At 38.9% G+C, this 27034-nt stretch overlaps 2 protein-coding genes across 9 annotated transcripts in view; one reads left to right on the forward strand and one right to left on the reverse strand.

The window, feature by feature from the left end:
* Positions 1 to 3743, forward strand: part of nsun6 (NOP2/Sun RNA methyltransferase 6) — a 30383-nt gene extending 26640 nt beyond the window's left edge. For all 3 annotated transcript variants that reach the window (XM_052016281.1, XM_052016280.1, XM_052016282.1), the window contains one exon: positions 1499 to 3743. In XM_052016281.1, the coding sequence (XP_051872241.1) occupies positions 1499 to 1717 (219 nt within the window). In that variant the 3' untranslated portion in view covers positions 1718 to 3743. The remainder of the gene's footprint in view (positions 1 to 1498) is intronic.
* A 3600-nt stretch (positions 3744 to 7343) lies between these two features.
* LOC127570364 (voltage-dependent L-type calcium channel subunit beta-2-like) overlaps positions 7344 to 27034 on the reverse strand; it is a 291296-nt gene continuing 271605 nt past the window's right edge. For all 6 annotated transcript variants that reach the window (XM_052015851.1, XM_052015854.1, XM_052015855.1 and 3 more), the window contains 7 exons: positions 26460 to 26540; positions 23915 to 23973; positions 21703 to 21812; positions 15676 to 15827; positions 14260 to 14355; positions 11485 to 11670; positions 7344 to 10748 (listed from right to left, as the gene is read on the reverse strand). In XM_052015851.1, coding sequence (XP_051871811.1) covers positions 10251 to 10748; positions 11485 to 11670; positions 14260 to 14355; positions 15676 to 15827; positions 21703 to 21812; positions 23915 to 23973; positions 26460 to 26540 — 1182 coding nt within the window. In that variant the 3' untranslated portion in view covers positions 7344 to 10250. The remainder of the gene's footprint in view (positions 10749 to 11484; positions 11671 to 14259; positions 14356 to 15675; positions 15828 to 21702; positions 21813 to 23914; positions 23974 to 26459; positions 26541 to 27034) is intronic.

Genomic DNA, 27034 nt, shown 5'->3' on the forward strand with positions numbered 1-27034 from the left:
TATTTTCCATTCAGCTTCCTGTCCATCCAGCAGGGGATTCCAATGCAGCTACCGAGTTCGGTACCAGGGGAACCTTCAGCCTTTATGCTGACAGATGGTCTCCACTACCAGTGATCCAGGCAACACTTTGAGTCAGTGAAACAAACAGTTGGAACAGTAGGAAGCTATCCAGGTCTTGTGAAGTCTCACATTAGTAAATGCAAGTGCTGAAAATTGATTTATTGCTTGGGCAGTCAATGCATACTGGGACAAAAACTGAACATTATCTTGGTCACAAACCATACAATGGATGTACAAAGAAACCTTTAATCCAGCTCACAAATGTTCAAAATACTGCAGTTTCTTTTGGCTTTGGTAATCTCTGGCCCCCAGTGACCAGTCCCTCACTAGCCTTCTCTTTCAGGGACCAGCTACTTGTATTTGAAAAGTTTCCATGCTGCACGTAGCCTCATGAGTATGCCACCTTTTGGGGAATTGCATTGGGGAGCAGCAGGTGGAAATAAGGTCCAGCAGCATAGCCCAGTCATGATTCGTTGTCACAGTATCATGATGGAAAATTGCTTCCTGCATCCTGTGTGGAGGCATAGCACCAGCTATGACAGGATTCAAGATCCATTGATTTGCTGAGTTACAGATTAGATGGCAGTAAAGGATTTTTGTTATTATTTCACTCCAGTGTGATGTTTGTAGTTACTTCTGTATCATTAGGTGAAGAAGTAAGAGTAGGTCATTGGGCTCCTCACACTTGCTCCACCATTTAATTAGATCATGGCTGATCTTATACCTCAGTGCTACTTTCTAGCACTCACTTCATAGCCCCTGATTTCTCTAGATAACATTTAAAAAAAACAAATCCTTACTTCAATCTTGATAGTTTTTATGTGCCTGAATGTCAGTGGTATTTAAAAACCTATTGGAAGTTGCTTTCAGAATTACGGCCAGCAAAACTGGGGGATGGGAGAAAGCGGGGCCAATTGTCAGTGATTTTAGAGCTGTTCCAAGGATAGGGCTTCTTTTTTGGACGTCAAGACACTGCTCAGACAAAGTACATTCATTGAGTTGGTTGGGGGCAGAGGGGAAGTTCTGGGCAGTGATTCCAGATAGATGGTGTGAGCAGGATCTTGTCTATTGTTAATTTTCCATTTTGGGATGTTAGCTTTTCTGTGTGTTGATTTTAGAGGTTTGGATACCTTAAAGTAGTAAAAAGGTTTTAGTTGTATATAAATAAAATAATATCTCATCTATTTAAAAAGTAATTCCTAATATCTACAGGATTGTATTTTAACATCATTTTTCAATGTTACACTTGTTATTGCATAATAATTTTGCATGATATTTAAATGTAAATTAAATTTAAAAATGCTTAAATTTCCTCAATTTAGAATTGTTTCGTTCATTCATATATTTGACATCGATCCTGCTTAAAAGGAACAGTTTTTAACCAGATTTTAAAGGGTTAAATTTGGTGGGTTTTTTCAATGAACATCTATTTCTGCAGGAACCTCACCTGGGTGAAGAAGGTATGATGGGTGTTGGACTTTCAGAAGATCAGTTGAAATTGCTGCAGAGATTTAATCCATCTAGTGTGACTGTAAAGGACACCTTTGTTTCTTCTTCACATATGGATTTCAGTCAGATGTCTCATTTAATTAACTTGGCCAATAAGGACACAATAGGCTTTTTTATTGCAAAATTTATTAAGGTACAGGATGCCTAACAGTTACCAGGACTGGAATAAACATCCACAAATACTAGAGGTCTGAAATAAAAAGAGAAAATACTTAAAGGGAAGATTATTTTATTATAAAGAATGGAAATTGATTATTGATGTTTCTGGTGTGTAGCCATGTCATTGTAATAATTCCCTATATGTTTTTATAAACTGATTAACAAAAGTTCAACTGACAGCATCATTAGTACATTATTCCTATGACAGCAAACCAAAGGCATAGTTGCTATGGTAGCAATAGATTATGCCAGCTGTTCAGTGAGATCTTATACCACGTGCTGACAAAGGTCATTAGAGGCTTTTGTATTTCATTTAGAATCCAGATTACAACATTTGCTTTAAACCTCTTTCTCTGTTTTTAATTTTTGTACTTGAAAACAAAAATGTCTATCATGGAGTTCATGTGAAATTTAATGTTGAATAAGTGCTAAGTACATAATATCCTTTTTTTTTGCTTTAAGTTTGTGTTTAAGAATAACTTTTAATATTTTAATAATTAATTTAAAAGTAGAATAAGTATATTTTAGCCTTTCATCTTATGCTTGTAATAAATTTTGGATTTAAGTTTTGTGATGCATTTCTTTAAAAGGACTAAATGACCTGTAGTGGAATACTATATCATTTTCTTCAGCCGCACAATATCTTAGTGCCATGGTTATTTCAAATCTCCACTACTCAACTACGCACCAACCTCTTCCTCAACTTCTTGCATGTTGCCAGTCTACGTCTCATTCTGTACCAAATCTTCCAACTTTTCATTCATTCAGCTATTTTACAACCTAGCTACTTCCGGCCTGGCCTATTCACTGGTCAGACCATGGTTCCTAGTTTCTCTAACTGGAGCTGCACTGCACCATTGTTTCTTTTGTTGGGTTAGGTCTATAGACTCTCCCAAAGGCAGTATATCCTACCTCTGCCATTTCTAGCTTCACAACCACAGCCCCCTCCCCCACCACCCATCCCCACAGCTTTAGCCGTAACCCACTGGCAACTAGCTCACTTTTCAAGAAAACAAAACTGCAGATGTTAGGATCTGAAATGAAAACACAAATGCTGGATGAACTCGGCCAGTCAAGCTGGTTCTGAGGAAGGATCACTTAGTTGAAATATTAACTGGTTTCTCTTTCCACAGATGCTGCTTGACTGGCTGAGTTTTTTCAGCAATTCTGTTTTAGCTCGCCTTTTTCTATGGTCTTTGATCTCCTAATAACATTTGTTATCCAGGCAGCACTACTCCTCTGATTTGGTTCTTGCACCTTTTCTTCATTCTTTATCTCTCCAGCACATCAGGCTTTGGCCATTTGACTTCTAACTGCTATTCTTACACTATCACCCATTCAAGCTATTAGTCACTTCATTCTTGTGCCAAAAAGCTCTTATGGCATAAGAGTCCACACTGACCATCACCACCCACTTACAGTAATCATAGATTAATCATCTTAATTCTCCCCACATTCTCATCAACTTCCCCCTCACTGCAATCATCTAATCACCTAAACATTAAGAGTAATTTACAGTGGCTAACTAACTAACCAGCTTGTACATCTTTGGGATGTGGGAGGAAACCCGTGCAGTCATGGGGAAAGTGTGCAAACTCCACACCGGCATCAGCTCTACTAACTGCATCACTGTGCTACCCTATATATTTTTAAAACGTGGATATCTTGTCTTTTCCAATTTTATTTATCTACCAAGTACACATGCAAGAACAAACAAAACAAAAAAAGTAATGTGTCAAGAGATCAGAGGTACTGTTGAAGATCAACTTGATTTGATATAGAAACTGGAGTCGACTCTATGGCCCTTGCAGCCTGTCTACCATTCCATAAGATCATGGCTGATCCTGAGCTTCATCTACTTTCCCAGCTGATCACCATAAACCTAATCCCCTTGGTGTCCAAAAATTAATTTTTCTCATCTTTGAATTTATTCTACAGCAATACAGCCCCAAGGTAAAGAATTTATGTTTTACAACACCCGGCATAAAGGAATGTCCTCTTGTCTTAATCCTAAATGGCTGCCCAAACCTCCTAGTTTTGGACTCTCCACAGAGAGGAAACAGTCTTTTGGAATCTACTCCATCAGCCCTCCTTTGCAGTTTGTATGTCTCGGTGAGATTACATAGAATATTACAGCACAGTACACAATGTTGTGCCGCCATTTTATCCTGCTAAGATCTATCCAACCCTTCCTTCCCACACATCCACATGAATGACAGAGGAATGGAGGGCTATCTAATAGTCTCTTAAATGTCCCTAATGTATTTGCCCCCACAACCTCTACTGGCAGTGTGTTCCACGCACCCACCACTCTCTGTAAAAAAAAAACTTACCCCTGACATCCCCCTTTATATCTTCCCCCAATCACCTTAAAATTATGCCCCCTCATGTTGGCCATTGTTGCCCTGGGAAAAAGTCTCTGACTGTCCACTTGATCTATGCCTCTTATCATCTTGTCTACCATTATCAAGTCACCTCTCATCCTCCTCCTCTCCAAAGAGAAAAGCCCTAGCTCAAATGAGATTGTTTCTCATTTTTCTTAGCTCTTGAGTAAAGGCCAAGCTTCCTAAATCTTTCTTCTTAGGACAGTCCTCTCGTCCCAGCAATCAACCTTAGAAATAGATGCCACACTGAATCAAAGGCTAGTATATAGTTGTTCAGACACTGAGCACAAAATTGCACAATACTCCAGAGTTTTGTACAATCTCAGGATGATTTCCTTACTTCTGTACTCCAACCCCCTTGCAAAAAAAACACCAACATATTATTAAATGTACCTGCAGGTTTACTTTGTGCCTCCTGAACCAGTGCACTGAACCACTCCTTCCCACTACCTAAAAAAAGATGCTGCTTTTCCATTCTTCATACCAAAGTGGACAACTTAACATTTGCCTCACTTACCTAGTCAATGCTGTTTTCCAGATTCTTTGCATCTTCCCCATATCTTACTTTTCAGACAACCTTTATATCTTTAGCAAACTTGGATATAGAGTCATAGAGTTACACAACATGGAAACAGGCCCTTTGGCCCAAGTCATGCATGCCAAACAAGGTGCCTTCCTGACCTTGTCCCATTTGCCTGCATGTGACCCAGATCCTTCTAAACCTTTCCTATCCCTGAACCCGTCCATGTGTCTTTTAAACATTGTAATTGTACATAACTCTATCACTTCCTCTGGCAGCTAATTCCATGTACCCACCACCCTCCGTGTGAAAAATCTTACCTCTCAGGTCCCCTTTAAATCTTTCCCCTCTCACCTTAAACTGATGCTCACTAGTTTTAGACTCCCCTACCAGGGGGAAAAAGACTGTGATCATCCATCTTATCTATGTGCCTCATGATTTTATAAACTTCTATAAGGTCACCCCTCAACCTCTTTCACTCCAGGGAAACCAATCCCAGCCTATCCACTCTCTCCTCATAACCCAAGCCCTCCAGCCCCAGCAACATCTCTGTGAATCATTTCTGCACTCTCTCTAGCTTAATCACCTTATTCCTCTGGAATAGTGAGCAGAACTGCACACAAGATTCCAGGTGCAGTCTCACCAGCATCCTAAACAACTGTAGGATGGCATCCCAGCTCTTGTACTCATTGCCCTGTCTGATGAAGGAAAGCATTGCCATACAACTTCTTCACAACTTTGTCTATCTGTGTTGCCGCTTTCTGGGAACTATGTATTTATAACTGGTCTCTCTGTTCATCAACATTCTCTGGGCTCTGTTGTTGACTGTACAAGTCCTGCCCCTAGTTTAACTTCCCAAAATGCATCACTTTGCACTTGTCTGAGTTAAATTCCATTGCCCATGTTCTCAGTTGATCTAGATCCTGTTGTAAACTTAGACAACCTTCTTCACTGTCCACCACGCCACCAATTTTGGTGTCATCCACAAATTACTAATCATGTCACCTACATTCTCATCCAGATTCTTAACATACATAGTCTGTGTAAATTTAATATGTATATGCTGTTAACATAAACAGCAGGAGACCCAGCATGATCCCCATAGTACACCACTGGCTGCAGGCCTCCAATCTGAAAATCAACCATCCACTACTGCCCTCATTCCTTTCCCCAGGCCAGTTTTGTATTGCGCTGGCTAACTCACCCTGGATCCCATGTGATTTCACCTTCTGCACCAGTCAACCAGGTGGGATCTTGACAAATGCCTTGCTAAAGTCCATGTACACAAAATGTCTACCACCCAGCCCTCGTCAATCCTCTTGGGCACCTGTTCAAAAAACAATCAAATTTATGAGACATGATAGATTACCTTCCGTCTTTTCATTGTCACTTATATAAATTGTGAAATTGTCAGTCCTGGTTCAATTAAACAGATGAATCTTTTCTCTCCAGATTTGTGTGTTATCTGTTGTTGTTATTGTTTTTGGCACCATGTGCTCCTCTTCATTCCAGTCTCGTTGCAACTGCTGTTTTTCTCCTTTATAGCAAGTTTTCTGTGTTTTAAGCATTCCCAATACCTGGTTTGTTCATTTAATGAAAAGACGTATCTGAGGAAGTGGTATCTGCAAGTGGTAAATACAATCAAAAATCAAACCATTGTTTGAGCCTGTCCTCATACAATGTCCACAATGCCTCATTAATCAGGGATCCTGAATGACTTTGCCCTTCCAGATCCAGTTGAAGGAGTGCCATCATTGTCCATTAACTAATCAAAGATTCCTTTCAAATCAATTAAAGCAGTAAAGAAAGCTTCATAAACTAGTACTTAAAGACATTTTGAAACAAATCAACATTCATTGGAAGCTTGATGAACTTGATTTTTTTTGATATTTGAACACATGCATATAAAGCAAAAAGAATAATTTTGTTCAAAGAAATTAAAGTTCATTGGTTTTCAAAATTGCACATTTACGCAGGGTAGACTGATATGTTCCAGTCAGTAAAACAAAACTGAAAGTTCTGTGTAATTTTAATATAGTTAGACTGTTTTATACGACAAGCAGTCAAATGTGTTATATGGCAGTAAATAAACCTTATGCAGTAGCTGTTCAATGTGAATGACTTATTAAGACAATTTATAGTATTTCAAAAATGTAATATTCTTGCAATTAATGTTGCTCCAATATGATGAGAATTGCTGTCAAGTTTTGTTTGAAAGTAGGCTTCAATCAGAGCACAAAATAGCTGAGCAACATGTTGGCTGCTGTGTTGCAGATTGAACATCACCTTGTTCTTCCATTGAAATTGACCCATTGCTAGATTATGTGTAGTAACTGAATATAACCGTGCATGTTAGCTCGAAGAGGTATAGTAGGAAATGTGGATTTAATTTGCCGTTGCACCAATTTCAACTCCAGTGTGTGGAGGTGGTGAAAAAATGTCAGGTCTCATCCTCTGGAGAAAAGAGGAAAGGGTAATCACTGAGATTGTCCTTGAACTTTACTTACTGTCTCCTAATGGTCATCCAGATAGAATGAATACTGGCATGTCTTGCTACCTTTGGTTGTAGATGCTGCTTCCTGGAGAAGAGAAAAGTTGTGGGGGTCGGGGGGTGCGAGGAGGGGAGGTTGAAATTTAACATTCTTACTAGAAAAGAAATCAAAAATGAAAATATCTCATTAAAACTGATTATGATAATGCTACACAAGAAGTTTCAGGACCATAAATTTGTGATCTTTAATTTACATTTTTTTAAAATCATTTACACATTTAATGTTTCCTTTCCAAACTTCAGATTTGGTTACTCTAAGACCAGAATGACGTTAAGGTGAAGAACTTCAAGCACCATTTCAGTGGCTGGCCGATAATGTTACCCTGTAATTCCATTTGATTATCTTTAAAATCACACCAATGCCCAAATTAGAACCATGTCAAATCACTGTTCTTGTACTATCACACTATCAGAACACACCATTTATAGTTGTAAATCATGGTGGATTTTCTCTCTCATGTCTTCAAGTCAAGATCCATGTTGTTGACTGTACAGTAGATGATCTACTAACATGTCATCACCTTGGAACGTTTATCTTAAAAAGTAATTGAGGAGCTGTTCATTTTCCAGTTGTCAGGTTAGGAAAATAATTGTGGGGTAAAAGTTATGTCGGCTGTACCTTAAAGTCAAGGAAACAGACTGGGTGATAAGATACAGAGTCCAGTGTGTTTGCTTCATTACATTATTCAGGAAAGTGAAACAATACCAATCAGATCTACTGATTTTCGCATCCATATCTATATCGAGAGTACATTCACAAAATTTTCTCTAAAATAAAAATTTGTACTCGGCAATAAATTTCCAAACTGAGTTTTTCTTGGACTCGGGGAAACTCCTCAAAAAATGAAGTATGTATGGGTGCAATTGTTTAGGCTTCAGTGTTTTTGGACACTCAGTGTAAAGACTACTTCAGAAACAGCAACAGTAATGAATGAGAAATAAAAGAGAAACTACTGGAAATACACAGCTGTCCAGACAGCATCAGTGGTCAGAAACAGAGCTAACATTTAATATCAATGACTTTAAGCAGAACTTTACTAGTTCTGATGAATAGTCATCACCTTGAAACAATTTTCTCCATGGCTGCTGCCTGATCTACTAAGCATTTCTGGCACGTTCTGCTTTATTTCAGATTTCCAGCATCTGCAGTATTTTGCTTTGATAATGGATAAGACTGCAATGATTCTTAACTGATTTTCTCAGTTTAATCTTTTTGTAAAGGCACTGACGGATGCTGGGATATGGTTCCATGAAAGCCCTCTGATACTTCACTTATTTATCCACTAAAACATAAGAGCTGGATGGAGTCTAAGGTGTACTGACAAATTTACATTATTTATTTACACACTGACTAAAGGTGCTGTCTACAGACATACTCTTACATTGTACTGATTATTACAAGTTAGCCACATTTTTGCCACTGAAGGCTTTAAAAATGCAAAATCCAGAACCTCCAAATAATAGGGTTACCTCTTTGATCTGAACGTTTATTTTTACGCAAAACCCCAATGCACATTCTGTCAACAACTACATCCAAATCAGGCCTCCTACCAGAAAGGTAGGAAATTGGAAAAGTAGGGAAATAGTACTTTTTCATTTTTCTTAAAAAAAAAGCAACAGATCTGAAATTCAAGTGTAGTGCACATTGCTGTTTTGGGGAAAATACATGGTTTGGTATATTGGAGCAGAGAATAAACACCTCACGTGCTAGAACTTTACAATTTTTATGATAAAGCAGCAACCTATTTCAGGCAAAGTGACTGGAAGAATGAATGTGTGTCTGTGTGTGTATATATGTGCCTATGTACGTCTTTGTATCTATTCATTACATAACAGAAGCAATGGAACATTGTCCCTGTTAATGAAATGGCATTTCTATGTTAACATGTACAGCCAACATTTGTACAGTTAAATAAATAACTATTAAACAGTGCAGCAGAATCAACTACTGTCAACATCTACAAAGGCAATAATAACAATATATACAAATGCTTACAAATTAGATCTCAAAAATAAATTCCACAAATGTGCATATACAGTAATAGAAGAGCTTTTCTTTATGCCCATTAAGCAATAAATCAAAGCCATTTGGGAAAATAAGATAATTTTACAGGGGAAAAAAAAACAAGGAATCCTCAAGCAATTTACCATACATAAATATTAAGTATTTGGTGTATAACTTAGACTGATTAAGTAAAATGGCCATTGCCTTAACAGTTCAAACTACTAATTTTACAAAAACCTAAACAATAAGTCATTCTAGGCTTTATATTTTGAATTTCCCAGCCCACTTATTGATGAAATGTTGGATATGTGGTCAAATTAACTATAAATTTTCTAAAATAGGCCAGTTGTAGTTGGCATGATAAAGGAGAGAAAATACATCGAAACAATTTTGAAGCAGATAAAATGGCTAATTATATTTGTGAATGATTTGCAAATGATATGAGTATAAATAAAGTGATACCATACAGTACATAGTACCAGTACTTAAAAAATACTTTCCTTTTAATTATGTCTGATGTGTAAGGCAAGACTAGATTCCGATAATGCACCCCAACTACAAGTATAAGCCAGAGTGGTCTTTAAACATGAACAGATTTCTGCATGCAGAAATTAAACATTTGAGGATTAAAAAAAAGTAAACTATGTGCTGATCCAACTTTTCCTGAATTCTCAAGAACGTTCAATTTCCCGACCCCAGCCCAGCCCCACCCCACACACACATACACACACACACACACACACACACACACACACACACACACATATATATATATATAAAAATGTTGCTTAAGAACATTAACAGTAATTTGATAGTAAAAGTTATTGTTCAGCCGGCAGCCATCTAAACCAAACCAAAAACAAGTACAGTACAAGTCTAGGATATCTGCAATTGTACCATGGGTTTAAGTGAATTATATTGATTCTATTTCCATGCTGGATCAGCAACAACTGAAAGAAGTCTCCAAAGTACAATAACTTTTACAGCAGACATATCAGATAATGTGCATTTTTCCTTTTACACACACAAAACTAAAAGGGATGAGGAGCTTTATAGACAGAGTTAATGGCGAATGTACACATCCTGGTTCCACTCGCTTACGTCATTTCTTTTTTTGGATGCAACATCCCCATCCCTTTCACAATGACGATCTTTTGATTTATGGCGACTGCGCTGTTTGTTGCGTTCATTATGGTCCTGTTCTCGCTCTTGTTCCTTAGAACGATGCCGTGATTCTCTATGCCTATGGGTGGAGTCACCTTGGACTTCTTCTGTATGGTTATGATCCTGGTGTGAGCTGTAATGATCACCATGACTATCCGTATAATCATCATTTGGTTCAATATACACAGAATCCCTGCTGTCCTCCATTTCTGAGTCAAATGTTTGCTGCCTCTCGAGGCCCCGGCTCACTGTACCCCTGTGATTGTGGTGCTTGGCAGAGGAAGAAGTTCGGTGCTGGGGCTTTTTTACTGGCTCTGGTTGCTTCTCTTCTTCCTGGGAAGCAGATCTCTCAGGTCCTGAATGTAGATGTTTTTGCTCTCCCTGTTTCTGTTCACCCTGGTTAGTGCCACACCATGCAACAATCCAGTTAGTGACAATTTCATAATCTAATAAACACTGTTTTAGTCTGATTAATTTTCAGTCTCCACACACAACCCACTTTCACCCAAACTTAATGGTTTAAAGTTAATGCTAACCTTTTTACATTAAACATGTTTATTTGGTTATTGAGGCAAAGCAATTACTGTCAAGAATCTTAACATAAAAGAGTTCAGACATTGAATTACCTCAATACGGGAAACTAATATTGATTAAAGAAAATTGCTAAAGAAGAGTAAATGTTATGGTCTCGTGGGGATTATTCAGTATGAAAATATGACACCCTTTCTTCACTCATGTTAACCAGGTTATGATTCCTTTTTAAGTAAGCATGCAGCCCCTTTTTACGTGTTTACAAAGTCTAATTCACATTGAAAACAAGAAACCATTCATGAGAATATAGATTAATGGGTTTATACCTTAATCACTAAATAATGCCTTGTTAGCTTCATTACTATGATTAATCACAACCACCACAACGAGGGTTAAGTGATTTTCTCATGCAAAGCTACTTAAAGAGATACTGGCAAAAGAAACAACATGTTTCTCCTGTTAAATTCTAACCTGAAGCTGGAAGGTAATTACATGTTTCCATCTCAAGTGAAATGTGATTGTCACAATTCACTGTGTTTTGTCCATTGTCCTCTACATGCCAGAAATGAAGGTTAGGTTGGAGAGAAGCGAGAACTTGTACCTGCAGATTGGAGACTGGCGCTGGGCTCGCAGGAAGAGCTGCACTGGCCATTGTACGGCTGAGGAGTGGATTGGGAGGATTGCTGCTTGGAGGGTGGGTAGCTCTCCAGTAAGCTTCTAGGTAGTCAGATAAGTGCTCACAGGCATCTTCTAGCTGATTTTCATCAAGGATTACATCAAATAGTTCCTAAGGCAATGGCACAAACTTTAAATTTCTATTTCTTTGAACATTCAGCTTTTAATTACAAGTTGCATTCTCACTAGACAAAAATTAGGCAGTATATTTGGAATTATTTGGTGTAGTACAAATTACCGTTCTCATGTTACTTTGTGAACATTTGTGCTTGCATCAAATTCATTCATTCCTTGCTTTATTAAAACCACATTTTAAAATGTCTTACACAAGGGATGCCCAGACTTTGGCCCACAATTATTTTGGGATTGGCCATTGAAGGACTTCTGATATTCTACCGCACACGAGGGCCCAGGCATTGAAGAATATGATAGGCCTACCTCCAAGACCTCACATCTCTGCGAGGAGCATGATGGATGTGGTTTGGAAAGAGGATAGAGGATCATATGAGGGATATGTTGGGTGGTGATGGCAGTAATTGGGTAGATAATGGTAGCGATGATAGATGATGGGTGGAGAAAGTGGTGTGTACAGGATTGGGGGAGGCAATATAGGAATACGGTGGGCAGAAGATTGAGAAGAGGTTGGTCATATTAAGACATTGCTGAAGGCATCAGCAGAAAGATGGTGGGGAGGAGGGAACATGGAGGCTAACAGGAATGAAGGCAATTTAAAGACACCAACCTGGACAAAGAAAAACTCCTCATTATCTTCAGCAGCCTCCCAGATAAAGTGGAGATAACATCAAAGTAAGCCTTAGGTCTCCAATTAAGACCTGCTTCAATGTTTGAAGTTCCCACCAGTAAACTCTGTGCACTATGGAAGTTTGCGCAGTGGAGCCAAACACTCAGTGTGCAACGTTGGCCATCACTGTGTTTGTGCAGCAGCTTCCATGCTAACACATCACATGCACACAACGTTTGCTGGCAATTTTGGCCCATGGCTCTCCAGGCTCTAAGGTTTCAGCAACCATAGCTTACCTCCTTGTTACAACAGCATGGAGGTTCATTCCTACCCTGGTAACTGATTTGTTCCATGTCCGGTGTCATATTACAACAGCATCTAGATCAACTGGGAAAGTTGTTCTAGATGATGTTGTAATATGATACTGGACATGGAACAGTATCCATGTTCCTGCCCTGGTTTAACTTGTCCAAGTCAAATTCCATCTTCCAAGGAATGGGAAATGGAGTTTAACTCAGACAGGTTAAACCAGGACATAGTAAATGGTATGGAGAATGTTGTAGAACCTGGGGGAACAAGTACATAGTTCTCTAAAAGTGGCGACACAGGTAGACGGGGTGATGAAGAAAGTGTTTGGTATGCTTGTCTTCATTGGTCAGAGCACTGAGTAACAAGAGTTGGGACTTCATGTTCCAACCGTACAAGACATTGGGTGAAACCACACTTGGAGTATTATGTGCAGTTCTGGTTGCCTGGCTACAGGAAGGATGTCATTAAGCTGGAAAAGGAGCAATAATGATTCACAAGGATGTTACTGGGATGGGAGAGCTTGAGTTATAAGGAGAGACTGGATAGGCTGGGACTGTTTTCCCTGCAGCATAGAAGTCTGACAGGTGACCTTATTAGAGGTTTATAAAATCTTGATAAGGTGGATGGTCACAGTCTTATTCCCAAAATAGGGAAGTCTAAAACTAGAGGGCATAGGTTTAAGGTGAGAAAGGGGAAAGATATAAAAGGAACCCGAGATGGAAGCTTTTCCACACAGAGGCTGGTGGGTATATGGAATGAACTGCCAGAGGAAGTGGTAGAGGCAGCTATTAATGTTTAAAAGACATTTAGACAATTACTTGGATAGGAAAGGTTTAGACTGATATGAGCCAAATGCAGGCAAATGGGACTAGCTCAGGTAGCAACTTGGTTGGTGGGGATGAATTGTGCCAGAGGGCCTGTTGCTGCGCTGTATAACCCCCGCCCCCTCACTCTACCACATTTGAGTTAGTAATTCAATGATGGAACTGGCTCTAGAGATGAAATGACCACTTATTGTTCCTAAATGCACTCAATTGATAGTTAAGATGAACCAGGCAAAGTCATGTAACTGCTCACAAATCAGGAAACACATTTTCCAGTGTAATTGGAGTGAAAATGTCACATTACCTACTTAGTGGTCTGCATGATTTTCCCTGCTAGATTAAGTAAACTATGGCAAACTCCTGTATATGAGTTCATGTTGTACACCAAAACAGGAAGGCGACTTGTGCTCATGTCACCAAATAACACATCTGTTGTAGAAATCTTGTAACTATTTTTCTGGGTTAAAACAGGCATAGGGCGTTCCCATCTACCAATGGAACTGTATCCACCTATATTGCAGTTTGTCCCATTACTATTTTTTTAAGCTTTCATGCTGCATGAAATCCAATTTCTGAGGCAGAAATGTGCAGCTACTACAACATTGTGCACTTAGTGTAACTCACTGAACTAACTTCTACATGCAGAGGTGTTGGTTTGACCCAGTATCTAGGATATCCAGCAAAATAGACAGAAGATGTTCAGACAACAATTCTCAAGAAAGAGAATGTTAAAGCTATCAATTGGCTTTCAAGGATTAAGTGGAATAAGTTTCAATAAATAATTGTATGAGATGTATGAGAAAGAAAAAGGATTAAAAGTACTCACTGGAGGGCATTGAGCCAGTTTGTCTGCTGCAACCATCTGGACATTCAGGTGTTTAGCCTGGGATTTTCCTCTTGATTTTATTAATCTTTGCAATACCTACATGCAAGATAAAATGGAAAGATTAGGAAATTAGTACATAGAAAATAGTTAAGCAACCTTTGCAAATAACAGTCCAAACTGATATAAAGGATCCTTCATTCCAATAAAATGGCAAGAACAAAACAATTTAAATCCATCAGAGTGAAGTGGACAATTACTCTCCCCAGTACAAGACAGAGTGGGCTTTGCACACATTCCACACTACCTGGATTTATGCTATGATTCAGCTCAATACATTTTTGGGCTAAATCAACCATTTTTGTTTGTACCAAATTAAGGGAGAAAACTTGTTCAATGTTGAGAGGGCTTTACAAGCGCTAAGGTGTTGGAAGTTCTTGGTCGTACAGTCCTGTCCTCTTTGGAAGCAAAGAAGAATTCATCTGATAGGATGATGCTGGTTGTAACAGGTGCAGGAATAGGCCATTCAGCCCCTTAAGCCTGCTCAACCATTAATTAAGATCATGGCTGCTCCAGTCTTGACCTCAACGCCATTTTCCTGCTTTCTTCCTATACCCCTTGATTCCCTCATAGTTTATTTGTCTGTCAATCACTGCTGTGAATGTCCGCCAATGTTTCTAGAGTCTTCAACTGGTAACCCCCAAGCTCAGTCTATGATGCCACTTACTGGGACATCTAACCACATAAATCGACGCAGGAGTTATACCGTTATTCTTGTACCCTTTGCATGCATTGTAAATTTCGGGCAAATGTTCCCTGTCCACTTTCTTTTAGTGAGTTTAAAGCCTAGAGGTGCTGAATACACTTGTGGAAAAATATGAACAACATGGTTGCAAAAGGGTTAATGATTAACTGCACAGCACCACCAAATCTATCAAGAACCTATAACCGCTTGAATGAATTGAGCCTTGTATGGTTAGGGTTGAGTTTTTTTTTGTCTTTGTCGTTATCTGCCTGCATCTGACCTCTATGTTGACCCAGCAAAGGTCATGGAAAGTTACTGAACAAGAAGAAACTGTATAAGAACGAATTGTAAGAAAGGGAGTTGAGTCAGTTTTGCTGGAGAGCATGGTGCTTTCCCTTAACTGCTCCCTTGCTAGCAAGATAGTAAAAGAAGGATTTCGCTGTTAACAGTCAGTGTGCTCGAGTTATTCACAACACACTGACTTGTATGGTGCTTAATATTCAGCAGACAGAAAATGGGGTCTTAAAGAAAATGTTTGCACTTGGAGAGGCATCTTTCAGAAGAAAAACTGATTTCTTTTGCAACTGATAAACCATGTGATATTACGTTCATAGCATCAAGGAATAGCTACAATAACACATCTGAGTCAAAACTAACGGCATGTGTCCATTTACCTTTGGAGATGAAATCTTTACGTAGACTATAACAGGAGCCAAAGAGGTTTTACCCAACTGAGCCGGATGGTTGATCGTATCTGCATCAAGAACTACTAATTGCAGTGTTCTTGCCAGTTCAAAGATCCGTTCTATTTCACATTGGACTTCAGCTGCAGATGAAGAAGCAAGAACATGTCAAGGAATGCGGGGTAAAAAATACACCATCAGTTACCCTACTTTTTAAACTTTGGTTCATTTAGAAATATTCCCAATAACTCCCTACTTATAATTACAACTATAATTTCAGTTCTTTTCCAGAATGAATGATCAGTAATATCTCAAAGGGTAACAGGGCTGGAGGAGGTTGAAAAGACAGGTAGAGGTGAAGCCTTGGAGGGAAATGAAAACCGTGATTTTTAAAATCCAGGCCTTGTTGGAATGGGAGAAAGTGTAGATCAATGAGGAGTGATGGGAGAGTGGTCGTGATGCAAATTAGGATACAGGCAGCAGAGTTTTTGATGTGTTCAGGTGCATGGATCATAGAATGTGGGAGATATCCAGAAGAGGATTGAAATGGTTGCAACTAGATAATAACTATGGCATGAATGAGGGTTCAGCAGCAAATGGAAAAGCAGAATCAGATGTTATCAAAGATACGGAATTAGGAGAGGTATTTCATCACAAGTCAATTTCTTCATAATATAAAAGGATAAAATAAAAGTAAGGAAGCAACCAAGGGCAGAGCACAAGAGGTTCTAGAAACTCTATCACAAATCACAAGGATGTAAGTGTACAAGGGGTTGGAGGAATCTCTGATCCCAGTTGTAAAATATCAAAAAGGACATCAAAACCTAAATACTTCCCCACACAAAGGAAGGGAAAAGACAGTAAGCAAGTCCCTTCTGGCCTTTCATCCAAATACAGTATGGGACCTTGGCAGCCTTTGCCAGGGATATAGGATGCAATATAAGAAAAATCTAAATAATTGTTAATGAACTGAAAGGGAAAGGAAAGGGCTAAAGTTGCTTCTAGGTCTAAACACATTCTTGTAATACACTTTAAAACAAGCAATTAATAAAATTACAATTGGTCAAAAATGTCCAGGGATTGGATGTCTTTTCTCTCTGTCCAGTCAATGACCACTTGTTCATAAACTGGGTGTTACATTAGGAAATCCAGACAAGTGTAACCAGCCTGAGCTATCTGATTATGAGAGTCATTTTATGTCCTGTGGAACAGTAATTAAGGAAACAGTTACAAAAGCCTTCAGTAGTACCTATTATATCGATGAGTTGAAAATATTAAAAGCAGAACATGTTTTGAGTGAAGAATTTAGCTTAAAAGCCAGTAGTGGTGAATCAGCTATTAACTTACTAGACAAATAATCTAAAAACCTGGTCTAACAATCCAGATCCCTTCATTCAAATCCCACCATGGTAGCTGAAAAATTTAAATTCAGTTAATAAACTAAAATTAACAATGATGCCCATAAAACCACTGGATTGTTATGAAAATTCATCTGGTTTACTGATGTCCTTCAAGGAGAAAATGTATCATCTATACCTGGTCTGGCCTACATGTATTCAGATTAACCAATGTGGTTGACTCTTAAATGCGCTCTGAAAAAGCTTAGCTATTCAATTCACAGGCAATTAGGGATGGAAAATAAATGCTGGCCTTGCCAGCAAAATGCAGATTTCATATAATGAATAAATGAACAATGCATATTAGGAGTGAAATCAAAATTGTGAAAGTCTTAGTCGAATTTTAAATGCTGATTGTTTTAAGTTTTTGTAGCATCCTGTGTGCACAACACCAAAAACCAGAATTGCTGGCAGTTTCTCCCACTCTAAATTCGGTGCAAGAGTACAGAAGGCCAGAAGCACTCTACTTTTCTCTGCAGATATCAGCATCTCTCCTGTCAAGGTTATGCCTGACCAACATGCCATGTCACTTTGCGATCATACATTTGATGGCACCATGAAATATCTGTCAGTTATCAAATGAAGACTTTAAAATGAGAAATTTTGGAACTTTTTCCCTCATTGCACTCGGGTTTATATGACAATAAACTAATCTGAATATCATTCCCTTCAAATTTAAATCTATTGTTAAGCTTGGCATTGGTGCTGAAATCAGTTGAGACCACAGTGGCAAGATATCCACACCATCAGGCTTTTGTCTGTAATATCATTTCTTCCAGTTGCCCCTGAGATTGTCCAGGCATTTTGTCTGCAACTGTTGCCATGGAGCATTTTCTTTAAAAAAAAACCCTGTTGCTATAGTGGCCGAGTTGAATACTAAGTGAGACTCCCCTACTGGGACACAGTCAGCTGTACACACACACACCTCCACTCATCAACAAGGTAGTCCTGCAGACATTTAGATTCATCACAGAGTCATGCCACAACAGTGGGCAGACCTGCCAAATGCCATTGCTGTGACAGTCACAATTACATTCAGCTCCCACATAGTGAGATTTTCATACTGTCACACAAAACATTGCGTTAAATCCAGATAATCAGTGGTCACAAACTTTTGTTCGTATTCTATACTATGCGGCCCCTAGATTAGCTCAACCCCATATAAATGGATAAAAGGGAAATTGACACCACCACCTGAACACAATTAACACTATTCATACAGAAGTCGTCCCCGGATTACGAACGAGTTCCATTTTTGAGGTGAATTTGTATGTAAGTCGGAACAGTTACGTACAGTTCACATCTAGTGTCAACTAGTCCTAAATCACTACAAGCTTCAGTTATTTATTGCTAATATATTAAGATCCAAATGGAATTTTGATTCCAGTTGCACTATAATTCCACACATAATGGTGTCATTCATTACAGTACAGTACTGTGGAGGTACAGTTACCACATCGAGTGAATTTTGTGTATTTTCTGACTGACGGACAAAATCAACGTAAGGACATCTGTAGAAACAGACCTCGGTCATTACCCGGGAACGACCTGTCGGGGGAGAGCAAGTGCTGGATAGATCGAAAGAGAGAGAGAGAGAGAGAGAGAGAGATGGTGGGTGGGGGCAGCGGGAGAGGGAGCTGGTGACCATTCATGGCGTCCATCATTATTCAGAACTCCTCGAACATCCCTGCCCCGAAATAGCAGTACAGACTGTAACACATGAAATCCACGATCCAGCCGTTCGCCATCACCCGGAAAAAGTCAACACTGACAGGCGAACCATTCTGCACCCAATTACGCACCTTCTTCCCGCCGTTTGTAAGTACGGGCGTTCATTACCCGGGGACTCTCTGTATATCATATGGATTTGATTCACCCATTGTCAATATAGAACATAGAACAATACAGCACAGGAACAGGCCCTTCAGCCCACCATGTCTGCACTGACCATGATGTTAATCTAACTAATCCCATTTGCCTGCCCATGGTCTGTATCTCTCTTCCCTGCCTGTTCATGTGTCTGTGTAAATGCCTCTTAAATGTCACCACTGCATCTGCTTCTACCATCTCCCCTGGCAGCACATTCCAGGCACCTCTGTGTTCTCAGACTTTTCCTAGGTTGGCAGCTCCCTGGTGCCACTTTGGGTCTCCAAAGGCAGGTACAAATTTGGCCTTTTGCCACCACCATCAATAAGAAAAATGTCAATGAAAACCTTCAGAAAACAGAGGGCAGGATGGGTGGTGTGACCTTGGGGTAATTCAAAATGATGAAATTCAAAATTGTATTGCCAGATGAGTGGGGGAAAGCCCTAATTAAACCCTGGTCCAATTTCTCATGAATATCTTCATTCATAACCAAGTTATTACATATTTTTTGACTTTAAATTACAATGGGACTAATAATCAGTGATTAAAGGAGTTTTGCTCATTATAACTTTTGGTGTTTTTTTTCCCTGAACTTTACTACCTTTGTGGTGCTTCTATTGTGAACTCCAATACAATGGAACAAAGACTATAAGAAATTCACGTAAATAATACTATACATTATGTAGTCTAGTTCCTGCCGCATTTACAGTTTGATGAGACCCTCAGTAAACAATCAATGACAACTCCACCCTCTCTCCACTCCTGTTAAAATCATTGGGAATTCCATAATGCTAAATTAACCCTACTTCACCCACAAGATAACATTAGAACCTAACTTTAACTATTTTAAAAACATATAGCATAGATTATGGGATAATAAAGTATGAACAATAAGTTGTTAGTCTGAAATCTGCCCTGGAACCATAATCAGAGAAGTATCCCCTTTTTAAAATACTAGAAGCATTAGTAATAGACGAATGTTTCAAGCATTTATTTATTATAGCAATTTTAATTGGTCTTCATTATATTGGTAAATTGGTTTATTGTTGTCACATGTACTGAGGTACAGTGGAAAAACTTAGTTTTGCATGCCATCCATACAGATCATTTCATCACATCAGTGCATAGAGGTAGTACAAGGGAAAATCAGGCAGACAGCAAGGTGCATAGAATTTAGATTTGAAAGAGTAGAATGATTATAATAGAAGTAATGAGAAGTTCTGCAGAGAGCAGCTTGCAATGAGTTGCAAGTGTCTTCTCATCATGGAATGACCTTCCTTGAATTCCTTTATGCAATCTTTTCCAATTATGATACAATGGAAATGAAGGCAATTCAATGGAAAATAATGAAGGAGAACTTTTTGTAAATCCTATAGAATTGAGTAAGGTCTTGGGACTATTTTGAGACGTATGTTTATTGCCTATTCTTAATCCTCACAGGGAGGTAGATCCTTTCCCTTTATCACTGACACAATGGTGAATAATCCTCTCATACCTTCACTCTGTAAAGGTCACATAAATAACCTGTTTGAGGGTAACTCTCTGGTGACTAATTTACCGATGACAAGCTAGAAAACAATGCACATCTTCGAAACAAATACACAGATATTAAAACAGCCAAAAAAATTAGTTGCCAACTTTCCATCATTATACATACCCAAAGCATCTGCAAAGGGATGGCATTAATAAAGCAAAAGAATAAAAAAGCCAAGACAATCAGGTTTGTACAGAGCACAGAAAATGTGTTAAAAGCAAAGATATACATGCACCAGAACCAGACAAACAACTAACCATCTGTACTTTATATAAAGTAACATTGAAGACACAAGTAATACAGTGACTTTCTCAGTGAGGATAGTGCAAGAAATGTACGTGTTTTACTGGGTAGACTGTTGGGGCTGAGCAGAAATAGCTTTAATCAGCAGCTTCCCATGCTATGCATCACCTGGCAGTATTCAGTACACAGACTAGAGCCAACAAGTGACAGTATTTAAATATTCTATCCTCATAAAAGCAAGCAGAAGTAAGGGAATGGCATTCCTATATGAACAGGAGCTGACTATCCAAAATAATACCACTTGAATGAATGACTTCTTTTGGAAATTTCAATTTTATTTTTATCCTGAATACTAATGATTCATGCCTAATTAAGTACTCTTTTTTACCAAGATGACTTAAGTAGCCAATTAATATTTGCCTTCAGTGTCTCATATGCTGAGGTTTGCAGTGAGGTACTGAGTCAATGCAATTGGGAATTCTCAGCCAGGGAAATTCTTGATGTTTTCTTCAGGACAGCATGGTTACAAAGTGACCTTCGGTAACACTCCAAGCTGCTAAATGCAGATTGGCAGAGATCTAAGATTGAGGTTAATACCCTGATTCTAGAGAACAGTAATTAGTGACTTCAAGAAAAAGCAATGGAAAGGAATGACAGTCACAGAAAGAAACTACTTCCAAAATTCTTCCAATAGAGCCAAAATATTATCATAACTAATATTTTCTGATCTGTTGTGAAACATGATTTTAAACAACTCAGCTTTTTCTGTTTTACTGGCCTTTACTGCAACAAACAGAATGCAAACCATTTGTGTAAATTTATCATTTTGATGTGTCAATATGACGTTAAGCTTGACTACTTTTTAAATCTAATTTAACCAACATTCACCATAGTAAGTTATTTTTTTCTAGCCTTTGCTAGAGAAGAAAATGAAATAAAACCACATGACACATCACACACCTGGATGAGTACACTTACCCAAGCTCGATCTTGTGTTCGAGCGTTCGATTATTGCATGCTTACTAGGATTATTTAACACTGAACGTTTGGCAAGGGAGATGTCAGCTGTAACCCGTGTGATTGATATTCTATGAATAATCAAAATGGATGATTAGCAAATGCAAAATTGTAATTTCAATATCTTAAACCAAAATATTCTTGTAACAAGCATGATATTGACAAAAATGTAACCATTATACTTATAAACTTCAGTTTTTAATTTCTTAACAATGAATGATCCCATTAGTTACCCAACTGTAAACTGTATATTGCTTAAGTGATAAAGTTAAATCAAAAATTTATGTGGACTAACCATAATGAAAACTGTGCTGCTTCTTGCCAAATTATATGCTCAAAGCCATTCAAACATACTGAATCTGTACTTAATAGAGAGAAGAGAGAACAACTCGCATTTATCTAGCATCTTTTATATACTCAGGACATCCCACTGTGCTTTACAGCCAATGAAATCCACTTCAGCTGCAGGTTCTGTTGTATTATCGGAAATGCAGCAGCTTACCTTTGCATAGAAAACTCACACAGCCATGCGGCAATGATCAAATAATTTATTTTAAATAACGCCAAAGGATAAAAGTTAGATATTCACCAAGGAAACCCGCCTGTTCTCCTTTAGAACAGTACCGTGGGATCTTTTATGCCCATCTTTTGTGACTACCTGAGAAGGCAGACAGTGCTTCAGTTTAAGAACTAATCTGAAAGAAGACATGCACAACACTGTGACACTCTCTCTGGCACTGGTCTGGAGCGTCAGCCTAGATTTTGGTCCACCGATCAGGAAGGGGAACCTACAACATTCTAACTCAGAACTGAGTGTGCTAACAAACTGAGACAAGGCTGAACAAATTTCAGTTTCATTGTCAATGTAAGTTGTTCCCTTTTACTTCTGTAATTTCCTATTATTTTCTAATCTCCTTTGAAAAGGTATGCCTTGTCTGGAAACAGACCCATAGGTAGCAATAACCTCTGTATTCATACACAGGATGGGGGCATCTCTGGCAAGGCCAATATTTATTGCTCATCCCTGATTGCCCTCAAGGTGGTGTTGAGACACCTTCTTGAACCACTCCTGTGCTTCTAGTGAAGGCACAAACACACAGCACTTTTGGGCACAGTGTTCCAGGATTTTAGTCCCGTGATAATGAAATTTCGAGTCAGGATGTTGTATGACTTGGAGAGGAATGTGCAGATGGTGTAGCTTCCATGCACCTGCTGCCCTTGCTCTTGGTGACAGAGATTGCGGGTTTGCAGGAGTAGCCCAGGTGAGCAATTGCAGAGCAGTTTGTAGACGGTAGACACTGCAGCGATGGTGCACCAGGAAAGGAGGGAATGAGTGCTAAGGTTGGTGAATGAAGGACCAGTCACATGAGCTGCTTAATCCTGGATGGTGTCAAATTTCTTAAATGTTGCCAGAGCAGCATTTAACCGGGCAAATGGCAAACATTCCATCACACTCCTCCCTTGTGACTTGCAGATGCTGGAAAGGCTTTGGGAAATCAGGAGATGAGTCACTTGCCACAGCCTTTCACCTGCTCTTGTAACCAGATTATTCATGTGGTTGAGACACAAGAGAGTGCAGATGCTGGAATCTGGAGGAACTCACAACTCCTTGAGGAACTTAACGTGCTGAGCAGCATCTGTTGGGGCAAAAGGAATTGTCGATGTTTCGGGTCAAAACTGCATCAGGACTGACTGGTCTAGTTAAGGTTCTGGTCAATGGTGATCCACAGTTTATTGATGGTGGGAGACTCATCAATGGTAATGTTGTTGAATGTCTGGAAGAGGTCACTGGGCAAGAGGCTATAGAAAATTGGTTCAGAATAAAATACTGAATAAATTTTAAAAAGGGCAAGTAACAATTCAGGGGGGCAAATAAGGAAAAAAAACAAGAGGGCCAGAATACAGTGATTACTTGATCAATAAAATAATGTGCATGTTATGATTCTACTATTAAAATGCTGAAAATACTCAGCGGGTCAGGCTGCATCTGTGGGAGAGAAACAGAGCGAATGCATTAGGTCAGAATAATACTACCTGTGAGGACTGGAGATTTTGGGATCATGCTTTTGTTATAAACACATGAATTGATAATACTGAGACGTAAAAGCTTTATTGCACATAATGTCTCCAGTACAGGCATTACTTCCCAGAAGTCCAACAGAACAGTACATACCTTCCTTCAAATCTGTGTTTCAGAAAGTCAAATAATGCTTTTTGCATCATATCTGTCACCTGAAGAAAGCAATAATATGGAATTAATGAATAACCTGAATTTTAACAATAAAATGGAATACAAATCCACTTATTTTGACCTGATGCCTAAAATTGAATATAAATAACATCTTGCAGAGAGTTTCCAGGATTTTAAAATGAACAAAATGGATTCATGTGATGCCTGTATTTGGCAGGGAGAGTTCAGTACCGAGTTGGGAACTCAGGTAAATATGATCTACGAAAACTCACCTGATTGATCCTAGAAAAACTATATCCCTCAACTGACCGCTCTCTAAAGCACTGATCAATACACTGTTGAAGTTTTTCAAATTATGTATCTTTGTTACCTTCAGTAAATGATTCCATAGGTTTACCGCTCTATTTTTGCTACCTGGTTGCACGAGGATGTGGCCAAACCAGACAAGCTCGTCACCAACCCATGGACTAGTTTTGCATTCTTACTATTCTGAGGTGAAAATCCTTAGGTGAAATCACACCTAACAACCCTCCAGCATTTGTTTGCATTTTCAGTTTGAAGCCATCCTTTAGGTATGGTAAACATATCCAAGACAGGATTTCCACCCTTTAATCAACAATAACATTTATTCTATAAATTATATAAGTGTCTGAAAATGTCTATTTTGCCAATGGTCCTACTTTTTTTTGTACTAGCAAAGCCACCCCTTTACAAGTCTTTGCACATTCCAAACTGGACACAAAAATCAAATGATTTCAATTTAATATAGTCAAGAAAGGGAAGCTATCTATTGTAGTTCTATTTGGAAAACTGCAAGAGAAACACTGAATATGCATTTTTACAGCTGGAATACTCAGAACATTCTGGTGAACTATCATGAGATGATCTGATTGTTGCTTACTATCTGTGAAAATGAAAAAATTGGGAAACTGCATAAAGAATTATTGCTTACAAAATAACATTGCAAACTAAAATTTAGCTTGTAAAACTCAGCTAGATAAAATGAACATTGCACATTATACCTTACCCTCTAAAGATTCAAAATGAAAGAATAAAACATTTCCATTTACTTTAAGAAATTTGTTCACGTGTGCACATATCACTTGCAGAGATACTATTAACTATTTAGATATGGTGTCTGCTCTCACCCTCATGTTTGGTCAGAGATGAAATCAAGAAATGCTGGAAGCACACTGCGTGCATGGAAGTTATGTTGGTAATGCTTCACGGCGATGTCCTTTCATCAGAACTCAGACCTCACTGATGTGGAACATTAACTGTGCTGCTCTTTCCACAGAAATTAATTCACTGTTGAATATATCCAGCATTTTCTATTTCTGTCTCTGAGGAAGAACCACCATGATGTAATAGTATTTTACTTAAAGATGAATGACCTGAGGTGGCTTCCCTGTGCCGGACTCCACATTTTGGGACTGGGCCTCAGGCATGTCCTCAGATGAATGATAAAACAGGCCTCTCAAGTGCTGTGAAATCCTGTTTCAGCATAAGCGGCCTGTGCGGTGCATGGACAATGAACGTATGGACCAAAATCACTTAAGAAGCATCCTGAGATATGCAATACAATCTAATGCTGCACAAGTCTGAACTCCTCTGTGAGTTACCACATAAGACTGGGGGAACCTGGAAGGAAGATTGTCGACTTTTTGGAACTTGAAGTAAGTTCACATTGTTTTATTGAAATTGTGGCACTATGCAATCCAATTTCTAGACGGCTATATTTCTGAAAATAAGAATCACACCAGCTGGGATATGTGTGCTTCAAAAAAAAATTCACAGGGAAGATAATATTCTCTGTTCACAGGTCGTGTTGGTACTCCTTACCCACACATGTCCCAATGTCAACTTTACTGCCTCACAGCTCCATGGACCCAGGTTCAATCCTGACCCTGGGTGCCATCTGTGTGGAGTTTGCATGATCTCCCTGTGACTGCGTGGGTTACCTGTGGGAGCTCCAGTTTCCTCCCCCATCCCGAAAATGTGTTGGAATATTAATTGGCTTCTATAAATTACTCCTCAGTGCAAGTTGCTAGCAAAGGGGAGCTGATGGGCCGGTGTGAAAAGGACTAAGTCCAGGGCTACGGACAAATAAACAGAAGGGGAATGTGACTGACAGGAGTGCTCTGCTGGAAACTGACATGGACTCGATGGGCCAAACAGCATTCTTTGTATTAACTGTATCATAAACGGTTCTTGCCTTGGCCTGTCCGTGTATCCTCTCACTCACCTGGCCCGTTGATCAGATTTTACTGCTTGTCCACACTCTGACTCGGAGCCTCTGTTCTCACCCATAACCCCCGCCACCAATCCTCTGACCTTCTCCATCATCAGCCACCATTTTGAGGCCCTAACGTTAATGCTTTTCCTCTTTACCATCCCAATCCAGCATCTTTCTGATCCCCACCGCTCCCTCCCAAAATTCAATTAATGAGCCTTAATTATATTAGTTCTTAAAAATGTTTTCTCTGAAATCTGGAGTATATCACAGATCTGTCCTTCATCAGCTTACCTCATATCCTTTCAGAGAAGGCCCCACTAGAACTACCGGTCGCATAGAAGGCACTACATCGTAGGGAGGGACGTGCTCAGTCTGTGTGAAGAAAACATATTCTTGGAACATTCTGAACAAAATAATTTCCAATTCTCCCATCGTTCAACAGCAACCTCGTAGGGCATGAACAAACAACACCAGTGAATCTTTTCTGCCTACATTGTTAGATTAAAGTCAAAATTTCTTCAAAATTATGCTGAGAGTTTTTATTTCCCATCAGTAAATGAAAAAGAAATCAGACTTCAATCCTAATCAACAGCTTAGTCACACAAAGAAATGGCCAACTAATCTTCCAACTAAGACCTTGATTACAAATACAATTTTAGAAATAAAATAAATATTTATGGAACTTAGCTGCAATTTTCCTTTCAATCATTATGTACAACAATAGAAAAATAAAAGGACATGCCTTCCTAATGTAATATGTTGCTATGATACTGATTACCTTGGTGGCTAATGAATGATGCACAGTAACAGATGCCATGTCATGCCTGGCAGCCTAGCACAGGAACCCTGTTGTATGAAGCCTGGCA

This window comes from Pristis pectinata, chromosome 5, assembly GCF_009764475.1.
Source record: "Pristis pectinata isolate sPriPec2 chromosome 5, sPriPec2.1.pri, whole genome shotgun sequence".
In the NCBI taxonomy this organism is placed as follows: Eukaryota; Metazoa; Chordata; class Chondrichthyes; order Rhinopristiformes; family Pristidae; genus Pristis; species Pristis pectinata.